Source organism: Schistocerca gregaria, chromosome 5 (genome assembly GCF_023897955.1).
Source record: "Schistocerca gregaria isolate iqSchGreg1 chromosome 5, iqSchGreg1.2, whole genome shotgun sequence".
NCBI classification, from domain to species: Eukaryota; Metazoa; Arthropoda; class Insecta; order Orthoptera; family Acrididae; genus Schistocerca; species Schistocerca gregaria.
The window spans coordinates 395,117,061-395,130,692 of NC_064924.1; the positions used below are offsets into that span (position 1 = coordinate 395,117,061).

The 13,632-nt window shown below is 43.5% G+C and overlaps 1 protein-coding gene across 5 annotated transcripts in view; it reads left to right on the forward strand.

The window, feature by feature from the left end:
• Window positions 1–13,632, forward strand: part of LOC126272167 (uncharacterized) — a 167,167-nt gene that overhangs the window by 112,094 nt on the left and 41,441 nt on the right. Inside the window, exon 2 of one of the 5 annotated variants that reach the window (XM_049974806.1) lies at window positions 10,676–11,019. The exons of the other annotated variants lie outside the window; for them this stretch is intronic. Coding sequence (XP_049830763.1) covers window positions 10,699–11,019 — 321 coding nt within the window. The 5' untranslated portion in view covers window positions 10,676–10,698. The remainder of the gene's footprint in view (window positions 1–10,675; window positions 11,020–13,632) is intronic. 5 annotated transcript variants of the gene reach the window in all.

Genomic DNA, 13,632 nt, shown 5'->3' on the forward strand with positions numbered 1-13,632 from the left:
TATCACAAGGATGTCCTGACTGAGGAAAGGGCCAAAGGTGGAGTCACCGTGTTTGTCAGTAATGATTGCAGTTGAAATTCATTCACGTCAGAGGCTTACCGTTTGCTCCCTTTATTTACCTCCTATGGATTCAGTGAACTTAGAGGCTCTCACAGATCGTATCGAACAACTCCCCCGCCCATTTCTCCTCCTGGGCGACTTCTATGCCCATCTTGTCCTGTGGGGCTCCACTTCTCCTTTTGCTCGAGGTCGAGTTTTGGAGAGCCTCCTGACATCTCAGGTGTTGTGCAACCTCAACACTGGTACTCCGACTCATTTCTCTGCTGCTACTGGGTCATTCTCAGCCATTGACCTATCTTTCTGCTCTCCAACCCTCACCTACTCTGTTCACTGGGAGGTCATTGACAACCTTCATTCCAGCGATCATTTCCCCATCGGCATTCATCTCCTGGATGGTGTATTGCTGGAGCAGAGGCCGCCATTGTAGATGATTGGCAGGGCTAACTGGCCACTGTTCAGTCAGTTGGCTGTCTCTGACCACCACAACAGCATACAGGAATGGATGGATCACATCATACTTGTGATCCATCATGCTGCTGACCTGTCCATACCAAAGTTTTTTGGCCCTCTTAAGTGGCGCCTTGTGCCTTGGTGGACAGAAGAGTGCCATTCAGCCATCCGGGACAGGCGTGCAGCTCTTTGACAATTTAAATGCCGCACAACAGCAGTCAATCTTACCGCCTTTCGAATCGTGAGAGCCAGGGCATGCCGTGTCATTAAAGAGAGCAAGAAAAGATCATGGCAGGAGTTCCTGGACTCCATCAACCATTCCACTTGTTCCACAAAAGTACGGGAAGCCATCCTGAGGATTTCTGGTAAACGCCGACGTTTACCAATAGCTGCAGTCCTCAACCAGGGATGTCTCCAAATGACACCCAGAGCCATTGCTCAGATGCTGGCAGAGCATGCATTTTGCACAAAGTACTGCCACTGCAAACCGGGATCCAGCGTTTCGTCACTACCGTGCGACTGTCGAAAGAGCAAACTTGAACTTTTGGTCAAACAGTTCTGAGGCCTACAACTCCCCTTTCTCCATGTGGGAACTTGAATCGGCACTTACTGAGACTTCTGACACTGCACCAGGTCACGACCACATCCGATACTCCATGCTTTGACATCTGCCAGCGGCCTCAAAGGAAATCCTCCTCGAATGTTTTAATCTCATATGGCAGACATGAGTGTTCCCCACCTCCTGAAGGGAGGCAATTCTCATCCCTCTCCTCAAACCAGGAAAGGACCACACATGTCCCAGTAGTTATCGGAGTATCACCTTGACAAGCTGTGTTGGAAAGAACCTGGAATGGATGATTAACCATCGTCTGGTCTGGCTGTTAGAAACCAGACAGCTTGTTAGCTGCTCTCAATGTGGATTCCGACCATTTCGGTCCATGGTTGACAGCCTGACCCTCCTAGAGGCAGCTATTCAGCAGGCTTTCCTCCATCAGCATCACTGTATCGATATCTTCTTTGATATCAGTAAGGCATATGATACTACTTGGACACACTGTATTCTTGCACAGCTGCATCAATGGGGCTTTCGTGGGCACCTCCCCATTTTCATTCGGTCTTCCCTGTCTCAGTGGTTTTTTCAGACCCGAGTTGGTAACACACTGTCTGATCGCTTTGAGCAAGAGAACAGTGTCCCCCAGGGCAGTGTTTTAACTGTTACCCTCTTTGCCATAGCCATCAACAGTATAATGTCTACAGTGAGGCGTCCAGTACAGTGCTCCTTATTTGTGGATGACTTTTCTGTTTTTTGTTCCTCCTCCAGTGTGGCAACCGTGAGCCGTCAGTTGCAGCTAACAGTATGGTGGTTAGAGGAGTTGGCTGCAAAGACGGGTTTTTGGTTTTCTGCTGATAAGTGTGTTTGTGTTCATTTTAATCATTCTCTTCGTCTTTTTACTTTGCCTGCCTTGCATATGGGGGGTACTGTCCTACATTTTAGAGACACAGTGTGGTTTCTGGGCCTAATTTTTGACTCCAGGTTGTCATGGCCACACCTGCAAGACTTGAAAGCCAGAACCCTGAAGGCACTGAACATCATCAAGTGCCTCAGTCACAGGTCTTAGGGAGCGGACAGGGCGCACCTCCTTCAGTTTTATCAGGCTTTTGTGTGTTCACGGCTGGACTAAGGGTGCACAGTGTATGGGTCAGCGAGGCCGTCTTATTTGCAGATCCTTGATGCTGTCCACTATGCTGGGATTTGAATGGCCACGGGTGCTTATTGGACCAGTCCCATACCCAGCCTCTGTGCTGAGGCTCGGGAACCACCACTTACCATCCGGCGGCAGCGCCTGCTGGTGTGCCAGGCTTGTAAGTTTCTTGCAGTTCCAACCTCACCTGTTCACCATATTGTTGCTCATCCACCTCTGGACCACCTTTTTTCCCACCGTCCTCGGACTATGTTGCCGTTTGGGATCTGTGTGCAATGTGTGCTAGAGTCCCTCGGTGTGGAGTCTGTACAACCCCGAATCCTGGGCTTTAACTGCCTGCCACCCTGGTTACTGAAGAGGCCCCTTAGTGATTTTAGATTTATTGCAGTACAAGAGAGATTGCACTCCTGCCTCCATTTTTAATGCAGCATTTTCTGCCATTTTATATGAGCACCACGACTATGTAGCTTTTTTTTACAGATGGGTTAAAACAAGGGGAGTCCGTTGGTTGCTCTGTTGTTTCTCCAGATCATGTCCTCAAGGTCCAACTGCCTCAGACTTTTACTGTCTTTTTGATGCAGCATTGTCTGCAACCTTGCGGGCACTGGAGCAGATGAGACATTCTTCCTGTCCTAAATTTCTTGTGTGTTCTGATTCACTAAGTGCCCTTCACTCATTGCAATCTTTGTATCCAGCAGATAAAATAGTCCAGGCCATCCAGGCTGCCCTCCTCCAACTACAGCGACTGGGGAAGGTGGTGGCTTTCTGCTAGGTATGGGGGAATGTCGGCATTGCTGGGAATGAAAGGGCAGAATGAGAATTTCACTCTGCAGCGGATTGTGCGCTGATATGAAACTTCCTGGCAGATTAAAACTGTTTGCCCGACCGAGACTCGAACTCGCGACCTTTGCCTTTCGCGGGCAAGTTCTCTTCCATCTGAGCTACCAAAGCATGACTCACACCTGGTCCTCACAGCTTTACTTCTGCCAGTATCTCATCTCCTACCTTCCAAACTTGGTAGAGAACTTGCCCACTGCAGAGTGAAAATCTCATTCTGGAAACATCCCCCAGGCTGTGGCTAAGCCATGTCTCCGCAGTATCCTTTCTTTCAGGAGTGCTAGTTCTGCAAGGTTCACAGAAGAGCTTCTGTAAAGTTTGGAAGGTAGGAGATGAGATACTGGCAGAAGTAAAGCTGTGAGGACCGGGTGTGAGTCGTGCTTCGGTAGCTCAGTTGGTAGAGAACTTGCCCACAAAAGGCAAAGGTCCCGAGTTCGAGTCTCGGTTGGGCACACAGTTTTAATCTGCCAGGAAGTTTCAATGAAAGGGCAGATCTCGCAACCAAGGAGGCGTGTCTCGATCCACAAGTATCTCAGTGTGCTATCCCCCTGCACACACTCACCTCCCTGTTGAGCTCACAAGTCATGCGTCGATGGGAGGGTGAGTGGCTGGAAGTGACTGACAATAAGCTCCGTATAGTCAAACCCACAACGTGTGTGTGGTGTACTTCCTTTCAGCCCTGCCGACGGGATGAGGCTCTCCTCACTCGGCTTTGGATAGGCCACAGCCCTATGATGCATGGCTTTCTGCTCCAGGGAGAGGACAATCCAATGTGTGGTGCTTGTGACATCCAGGTCACTGTGCACCACATTTTATTGTATTGCGTTTTATTTTCTGAGCAGCGGGCTGCGTCTGACTTGCCAGCGGACCTGCTGTCTCTTTTAGGCAACACTCAGATGAATGTGGTTAATTTTTTAAAGTTCTGTGCCATGCCAAATGTTTTTACAAAGATTTTAGGGAGAAGATCTTAATTTGCTCACTGTGTGACAAGCTTGCCCATATTTTATGTAAGTGGCCAGCCAATGACAATTTCCTGTGGCATTCTTGGTGCTATGTTTTCCCTTTTCTTACCTTTTACTTTCTTGTGTAGTATTTTCCTTCTTTTCCTGCTTTCTTTGCATGTGCGCTTCAGTTTCATTAGGTCTGTCCACATTCATTCCTTTTAATGTGTGTCAGGGCGCTGATGACCTTGATGTAGAGTGCGCATAAGCCCCAACATACACACACTCAGCCATCTGCAAATTGTCACTTGGCTCTGGCCTAGCACCTCGCCTCATATTGCAATAACTTCAAGCTGCCTCGTTGTTGCTGCACACAAAGCACATCGTGTGTGCAATACTGCTGTCGCAGCACTGCACTGCACTTGCAAGTGCCATGTTTGCATTGCCTGGCCTACTAGCTGTTGACTGTTATAACACCCTGCCAGTGGCCTCAGATGCCACGCCCAACTGCGCCTTCATTGACTGTTGATAAAATTTCCTCTTTTCTACGACTAAGACTAATACTAGCAGAGCAATATTTGTGCCCCAGTCAGCAGTTGAACATATTTAACAGCTTTGTGCACAGCCAAGAGCTCACGGTCATATGTGATCCACTTTCCCTGAGATGAGGACAGAAATACATCAGTGGTTGTCATGAGCTGTTTGACTATTATTGTAACACCATGCTGAAAGCTGTCTGGCTTGTGTTCACTGCTAGTGCTAGAGGCATTTTGAGCTTGGAATGTGCAAGGAGCACTGCGTCAAACATGCTGCATTTCATGGCCTCAAATGCAGAGCACATAGCTCAGGACACTACACTAGGGATCTACTTTTCACTTTAGGTCACGCCAGCACCACAATCAATGGTTCCTGCAATTTTGCTGCGTGAGGTAGAACACAGTGATAAAAGTTCAGTATACCTAGAAACCAATTCAGTTCCTCAATTCTGGTTGCTCTACTTAGGTGCAGAATTGCTTCAACCTTGTCTGTGAAAGATAGAGGGCCTGCAAATGGAATTCTGTGTCCCAAGAAAGTAAATTCAGGTTGTCATAATGCTCCAGATACTTAAATATAGGGTTGTTGTAAACATGGCCACATCATCCAAATATGAAAAACAGAACAGAATGCCTTGAAGGATAGAGTCAATAAATCTCTGCCATGTTGGCCTTGTGTTCCACAATCCAAATATCATATTCATGCTTTCAAACAGCCCAAATGGCTCTATAATTATGGTCTTCATAATTTCCTCTTTTGTCACGAATCTGTATATAGGTTTTGCACATTCCAATACAATGAATATCATTGCACCATGTAATGCATGATTGTAGTTCCACAAGAGTGGCACAGGGTAATGGTCAAACACTGTTCTCGAATTAAGTGCACAATATTCACTATAGGGGTGCCAGGCTTTACCTGTCTTAGGCACTAGGTGTAAGGCAGAGAACCACAGACTACTCAATGGTCTGATATTGCCCTCTTGTGGCATAATGTCAAACTCCACTCTAGCAATGGCTCCGCCACACACCGCTGGGTGGCTTGTGGAGTATAAATGTAGCTGTAGAGGTGGTCCAAGGCCAAACTCCTAGTTCTCCACGACACTGGTGACCCATCTTTCATTTCAGTATGGTGCACAGTATTGTGTGGCATTAGCTTTGGCAGTCCTGGTTGTATGGTCAATTTGGAAACTGACTCTTGTGCAGCCATCAGCTTCACACTTTGTATGGCTGCACTGTGATGAAACCCAGTGAAAATTAACCCAGAAATACAGTCGACCATCTGGCAAGAGATAGTAATGTACCAAGAGATCTGCACCAGTTATAGCTTCTGTGAAGTCTGCAACAGTAAAATTCCTAGTGTATGGATGGCATAATCCTAAGTTCAAGTCCATCCTCTGGCTGCTGTAGGTCATGACAGGCAAACTGTTTGCAGTCAATAGACAGAAGACAGTTGGCAGCCTGCAGTAATGCTTCGGAGACCATGGTAGGATACTCAGATCTGAATCAGTATGCACCATGAATTTCAGGCCAGAACTTCTGTTGATAATGAACAGGAGACGAAATGGTGATGGGCAACTGGTTGCACCTATGACTGACCACCACTGGAATTTGAGTGAAAGCACATCACTGCACATTTTCATGCCAGCTCGCCAATCTCCAGTGATACCAACACATAGGCTGTTCACACTGAGAATAGGTAGCATTGCTAGCAGATTGGCTTCTCAGACATCGGGGGTAGTACCTTCTGTTGTTTCCAGTGCTGCTTTGTGGCAACAGCATGCCGACTTGTGTGGATAACATTTCCATGTTTACTGCATGTGTGTTGTTATCAGTGCTTACTACTGTCACTGAGGCCATTTTACTGCTGCACAGTGTCGCAACAGCACTAATCTGAGCCTGGCCGATAGCTTCCTGTCTGTAAATTCCACTATAGTCCATGTCCAATGATATGTTCATTTTAGATGACACTACTGCCTTTATCTATGGTGACAATCTACTGCTCCACAGAGTGCACCATAAATTGTCTGGTACACTGACTGTATCTACCTTGCTGTGCAGATGCCTTAGATATTGCTACAGCCTACCATCTCCCATGTCCTCTTGTGTAAGAACTTCACTTATCCTATCATCCTGTGAGGCAGCAACTCTCCATTTAAATTCCATCTTGAGCTTCTCAAAGGGATGTAGTGATGACATCTTGCAACTCAGGCATAAAGTGATGAACCAGCTGGCTCACTACGAAGCTGAACTTTGTTGTGTCAGCCTTGATTACAGTGTAGCAGCAACTTGCTTCCACCCCTGCATCCTGCAGACCTGGCTTATTGGCCAAAACAGAGGCAAATGGACTGCTAGTCTTGACACAGCTGATTCTTCTGACATGCTGTAAATGCGATGCAAATCAGTTGCTGTTTAGCTCCTTCCATGTCTGGATCATGTCACGGTTACCTATTGTCAGTTTCTGCTCAACTTTGGCTGATTGGCTTTTGCTTGGATGCGATCATAACCAGAACTGGCTATCAAACACTCGTTTGGAGGTGTAAGAACTTTATTGTGAGTGTGTCATCTGTTGGCACTCTTGCTAATAGATAGAAAAGAATTATTGTATTTTAATGCACTGATCCTTTGCAGAAAACAAGGTTCTTTGTCAAAAGAAACTAGTTAACATAGTCACCATAACAGTAACACAGCAAAAAGCAAACACAAGATATGTAAACATAGCTGTGTTTTTTTATTTGGAGAAGGCTTCCAATAATTGCTGGAGGATGAGCATCCTCTGTAGAACGCACATGTGGGGCTTCCAAGACTGCCTGTCTCATTTTATTTGGGAGTTTTTATAAGACAAGTTTTCAAGGTACATGTGGGTTCAGTTTTGTCAAACACTTCTATTGAGGAGAACAGGGTGCCCAAGGGCTCTGTGCTGTGCTGAGCTTAGCCCTGTTTGTCACAGCAATTAACCCTATCATGAACTGTATCCCAACAGCCATCTCAGACTCTCTTTCCATTTATGACTTTTCGATCTGCTGCACCTCTCAGCGAATCTGTTTGCTTGAGCTATGACTTCAGCAATGTTTCGATCATCTTTAGTCGTGGAGCATCAACAACAGCTTCCACTTTTCCACTGAAAAAACTGCTTGTCTGAATTTCTGGAAGTGTAAGGAGTTTCCTCCACCACCCTTAAATGGTGGTCCTGTTGCTCTTCCATTTGTTGAAATCACAAAATTCATGGGGTTCACAATTGATATCAACTCTGGTGGTCCTCCCACATATCTTGCCTCGCAGCACGCTGTACCCTCTCTCTAAATATCCTACATGTTTTAGGTGGAACTTCATGGGAAGCAGATCAGAAAATCCTCTTCTGCTTAAACCAGTCCCTTGTCCAATCACAAATGGGCTGTGGATGTCTTAATTTATTCATCTGCACAACACAATCTATTTTACACCGTCTCAACACAATCCGCCATTGAGGCATATGTTTGGCCACTGGAGCTTTCTATACTATCCCAATTACGAGTGTCTATGATGCTGCTGAACTACCCCTGTCATACCAGAATGGTGTTCTCCTCAGCAGATAAGCATGCCACCTGTCCTCTATTCCCTTTCATCCATCCTATGCATTCTTTTTTGTGACATCACTGATTGCCAATACAAGGCAAGCGTAACTTCTTTGTTGCCTCCCAGAGGGCACTTTGAGTTAATGCTGCGGAAGCTTAACTTTACATTACCTGCCACATTCTACATCTACATCTCTACTTTTTAGAGCACCATGAGGTGCGTGGCAGAGAGTATGTCCCATTGTACCAGTTATTAGGGTTTCTTCCTGTTCCATTCATGTATGGAGCATGGGAAGAATGATTGTCTGAATCCCTCTGTGTATGCAGTAATTATTCTAATCTTATTCTCATTTTCCCTATGTGAGCAATATGCAGGGGTTGTAGTATATTCCTAGAGTCACTATTTAAAATTGGTTCTTGAAACTCTCTTAATAGACTTTCTCAAGATGGTTTACATCTATCTTCTAGTTCAGTTCCTTCAGTATCAGTGTAACACTCTCCCTTGGATTAAACTGACCTGTGACCACTCGTGGTGCACTTCACTGTATTCATTCAGTGTCCCATATTAGTCCTATCTGATACGGGTCCCACACTCTTGAAAAATATTCTAGGACCGGTCGCATGAGTGATTTTTAATCAATCCCCTCTGTATACTGACTGCGCTTCCCTAGTAATCTACCAATAAACCAAAGTCTACCACCTGCTTTACCCATGACTGAGCCTATGTGGCCATTCCATTTCACATCCTTACAGTGTGTTATAATTAGGTGTGATGGGTGAGAGATCTTCACCATCTCGGCTTCATGCAGAGGTGTACGTTCATCTTGGATTTAGTTCACTTCTCAAGAACATTACTCTAGATTCAACCTACCACTGTAACTTTCTCGAACTTTGCACATAACTCTGAGACAGCACCTTCATCTACACCGATGGCTCTAGAATGGAGCATGTTGTTGGACACTCCTCTGTCACTGATAACAAACATTTTAGATTCTAGCTTCTAGAACAATGCTCATTTTTCACTGCAGAGCTTTTCACTCTCTATCGGGCCATCCAATACATTTGACAACACAGGCTTCTCAATTGTGTGTTATGTTTGATTCATTTAGTGCCCTCCAGTGTCTTTATATATACCCCCCTCCCCCTCTTCCTGTAATACAATGAATCCAAGAATACCTCCACTTATTATCTGGTGGTGTAGGCAACATGATGTTCATGTGGGTCCCTGGTCACGTTGGAGTGTCAGTAAATGAAGCTGCTAACGCTGCTGCCATGGCTGCGGTCTGACTGCCTAGTCCTTTTAGTTGTTCTGTCCCTTCATATGAGCTCTGTGTTGTCACACATAGGCACATGGTGTCATTCTGGCCAAAACATTGGTCTTCTCAATATGCTATCAGACTACGGGAAACTAGGAAACTAAAAACCTCCCAGTGGCTTGGACAACTTCCTTTCACCCCTCTTGTCTCGAGAAGATACAGCTAGGCTGTGTATTGGGCACTGGTGTTTCAGTCACCATCATTTATTAAATGTAGACCCTGCACCACTCTTTGTTTATTGCAACCAACCATTGACAGTGCAACATTTTCTGACTCAATTCCAATTTTTTAACCGTTTATTTTAATGTAGGTTTGCCACCTGAATTATCCATTATTTTAGCAGATACAGCGTGAACTGTAGGTCACATTCTCCTTTTTATTCATCATAGTAGTATGGTGAAGGAAATGTAACTTTCACCCAAATGAACGACCTTCTCAAAGGGGAAGTGATTATTTTTAGCTATTCCTCTACTCCAGCTGATTAGGCTCTATGAGTATTATTGAGTTCAAATTCTTTTGATAATTGACATTTTTAAGTTATGACATGGGTGCGTATGACCTCAGCTATTTTGCACCTTAAGGTAACAACAAACAATCATTACATGTGAATTAACAAAACAAGGACTAAAAGGCGTGGTTGACTTTACTACATCATGTGACACTGCACCACCAACACTATGTGAACACTTAGTTCTGCAATAGCACGTGACAACACTCATGTTAGACGCTACAAACTGAACAGTTCAGAAAATCATTGACATATGAAAAATATTCTACATATTTCAGTTAGTGTTCAGACCATTGTTACTGGAATGTATAGCATTTTCAAGATGTGTGAGATTATGCACATAAAAAATGAGAAACAATATAAACCTCTTACAGAATTGGAAATTATTTTATGTACTAATCTGTTACTGCACTTAACTGTAAAGTTGGATGATAGAAAGCTTATATAAATAGTTTCAGAACACTGATGTGTCTGTTTTTAAAAGGACTTTTTTTATGTGAAAGTCAAATTTTTCAAAAATTTGAGAAATTAAATGGTATGTCTTTGCAAAGTTGATGTGCTTTTCTACCATTCAGGCTTAATAAGTAGAAATATTGATGCAAAGAAGGTATTAAAAATCAGCAGATGCATTACAATGTTGTCATTTTTTCAGACATGTAAAGATAATGAAATTAAACAGTTATTTTCAGTCACTCACTGTATTTGCAAAAGGCCTTAACAATGTAATAAATATATTGCTAGCACGAATTAACCTTGAGTTATATTAATTGCAGGTGCTGCAATTAAACACAAAACAATGACTGAAGTCATTGGGACAGAAACAGAGTTACTGAAGATTTCGCCCATGTTCAAGGAACATTTTCTCACAGATATATTAAAAGACATGAGCGGGCAACCAGATGCAGCACTTAAGAGCTACACATTGTCTCCCATGGCTGATCAGGCAGACTGCTATGCAAGTGACATTAGAAGAATACGAATTGAAGGAACATCACATAATGGCTCTAAAGCTTGTTCTGTATCAGTTATTATTAAAGCTTTACCATCTAATATTTGCCACAGAAAATCATTTAAATTAGTAGAATTCTACAGAAATGAAGTAAACTTCTACAAAGAGGTAAGAAAAATTCATTTCAGTGAAAACACAAACATTCAGATTTTTATCTTCATCATCATAAGTATGATTAACAACAAATATTTTCAAGCATTACTTGAAGAAAATAATTATGAACTTAATAAATACAGTATTACTTTATATTCAAATACTCACAGAATGAGGGTGTCAAATTCTTAAGACTAATCTGCACATTGTTAAATTATCAGCCTGATGAACTGTGATGCAAACCAATCTGACAATACAATCTTAGGTGTATGAGTGAGAAGATGGGCTAATATACATGTGACAAAAAGAATGTGAAATGAAGTTTACATTTACAAATGTCACTGTAGGGCACACTAAACACAGTATGCTTCATCTTGAAAGTGTTCTTTGTAAGATTTATTTTTGTATTTTTCAGTCAAATTAAATTTTATTATTATTAATGTTGAATTAGAATTACAAGATGATGCAGCACTACTATCATATTTATTTTGGCATACAAGAAATTTGTCATTTTAACTACCATGCTTGCTACTTAACAAAGATCTTGAATTTCACAAATTAGATTGATGATGGAGATTATCATGATGACACTTTCAAAACTGAAACTGAATGTATTAGTTATAGTATGGGAAGCAGTCTTAAACACCTCACTGTGCACTCAACTTTCCTTCAGAATTTGTTCATATTTAATCACACATTGAAAGAAGAGAGAGAAATTCGAATCAGGTAACTGATGCAGCAGGTAGTATAAAAAATGCTCATTTTAACATTGTCCTCATTTTAGTAACAGGCTGTGCAATATGTCAATGTGTGGCATAACATGGCTGAATACAGACAACCAAAACCAAAATGCTGGATGCTCTATTTTCAGGTGGCGCCATCTTGCTTAAGTAATTGTTGCAGTTTGCTGAAATGTAAGCTCAGTTTGCTCCAGGCATTCTACATGTGACACTCTATTTTTGCACACAACTGCCTCAGTTCTTGATTTAAAATTCCACCTCGCACTGGAAACATCGGAGACTTTCCTCTTCACTGTGTCAGTTAGCATCACTGTTCACTATGAAGAAGTATGAAAACTCTGGGAATCTCACTAAGGTCAGAGAAAATATTGTGACTAACAAAGAGATAGAGGGGCTGGCCAGTACTACCCTCAGCTCAGTACAGCCGATAGAAACACAAAAAACAACCGAAAATTTAAGTTCCTAGCTTTTTTGGAACTTTTTTGCGCCATCCGCGAACTTTTTTGCGGCACGCGCGAACTTTTTTGCGGCACGCGCGAACTTTTTTGCGCACGCGCGATCTTTTTTGCGGCACGCGCGACCTTTTTTTCGCTACTTGCTATCTCTGTTTTTGAGCAGCGTGTGTTCTTTTTCCCCTGATCTGGACATACTTGCTTAGTCTGGTCTACTTTTTCCGTATTTTTCTTATTTGGTGATCTTTCTTTGGTATTTAACATTACCAACACAATTTCTTTCTTTCTCGCCCTTCCTTCCGTGTTTTATTCCTTCTTATGATTACTATTTTAACTTTAGTTATTTATTTCCCTACCCACCAGTTACCAACTATGTACCCTAATCCTATACCACATTATTTACATTCATTCCAGAAACATGCATTTACCGTAGCCAAACTGCAATCCCACATACTTTTCCTCTGTTCCTGCTTAACCTTTGGAATTACCCCTAAAGGACTTACCTTAAAAGTTCCCATCTCTGGGTGCAATTCCTCCTTCCACAAATCTCTCCTGGACTTCCAGAACCTTCAATCCTTAGCCCTTACCCAACTTGTCCTGAATCTCTACACTACTTCATGTAACCACCACTCCCAAAGCTCCTATCTCTCTTCAAAGTCCTCCACCTCTCAAACCCTTGCTTGGAGAACACACTCAGGAACATCATCTTAGAAGCCAGCCGCAAACTTGAGTCCCATGCCACACACCACCCGAAAAAACTATCCACAGTGCTAGTGCAACACCTAAGAAGTGGGGTCCCTCTCCCTATCCCTCACAAACACTAACCACAACAGAACCATCAACAAACCCCCCTCATAGCCAACAAACCTAGCCTAGCCACCCTACTCAATCTCCCCATCCCAGCACATACCCCACACAGACCAAATCTCAACTATAACCACAGTCAAATGCCACATATCACCAACCCCAATTCAGTTCTAAACCTCTCATCCAGATCCCTCTCTCCTCCAGAGACATCTGTTCTATGAAAAGGCTTAACCTTTAGCCCCACACCTAAATTCAACCACACTGCCCTGGTTAAAGATCTCCTCTCATTCACCCGGAACCTCAACTGGAAATATCACTTCACTACCCAGACACAGCCCCCAAATACTAGACCCAGTGTTGAACCTTGTCTAGAATAGTTCTGACCGCCTTCTCAAAGGGATCCTCCTCCCCTCCCCCAAAACCATCCCTTGCAGACATTTCAGGAATTCCTCACATCCAGTGTTACCTCCCAGTCCTTCTTGAAGAACATCCCGACAACCCCCAACATCACCCCAGCTGAATCCCATGCCATTAAGCAGCTGAAAACAGACCGCTCTATTGTAATCCTTCCGGCGGATAAAGGCTCCACAAATGTGGTACTTGACCGTGTGGAGTATGTGGCAGAAGGA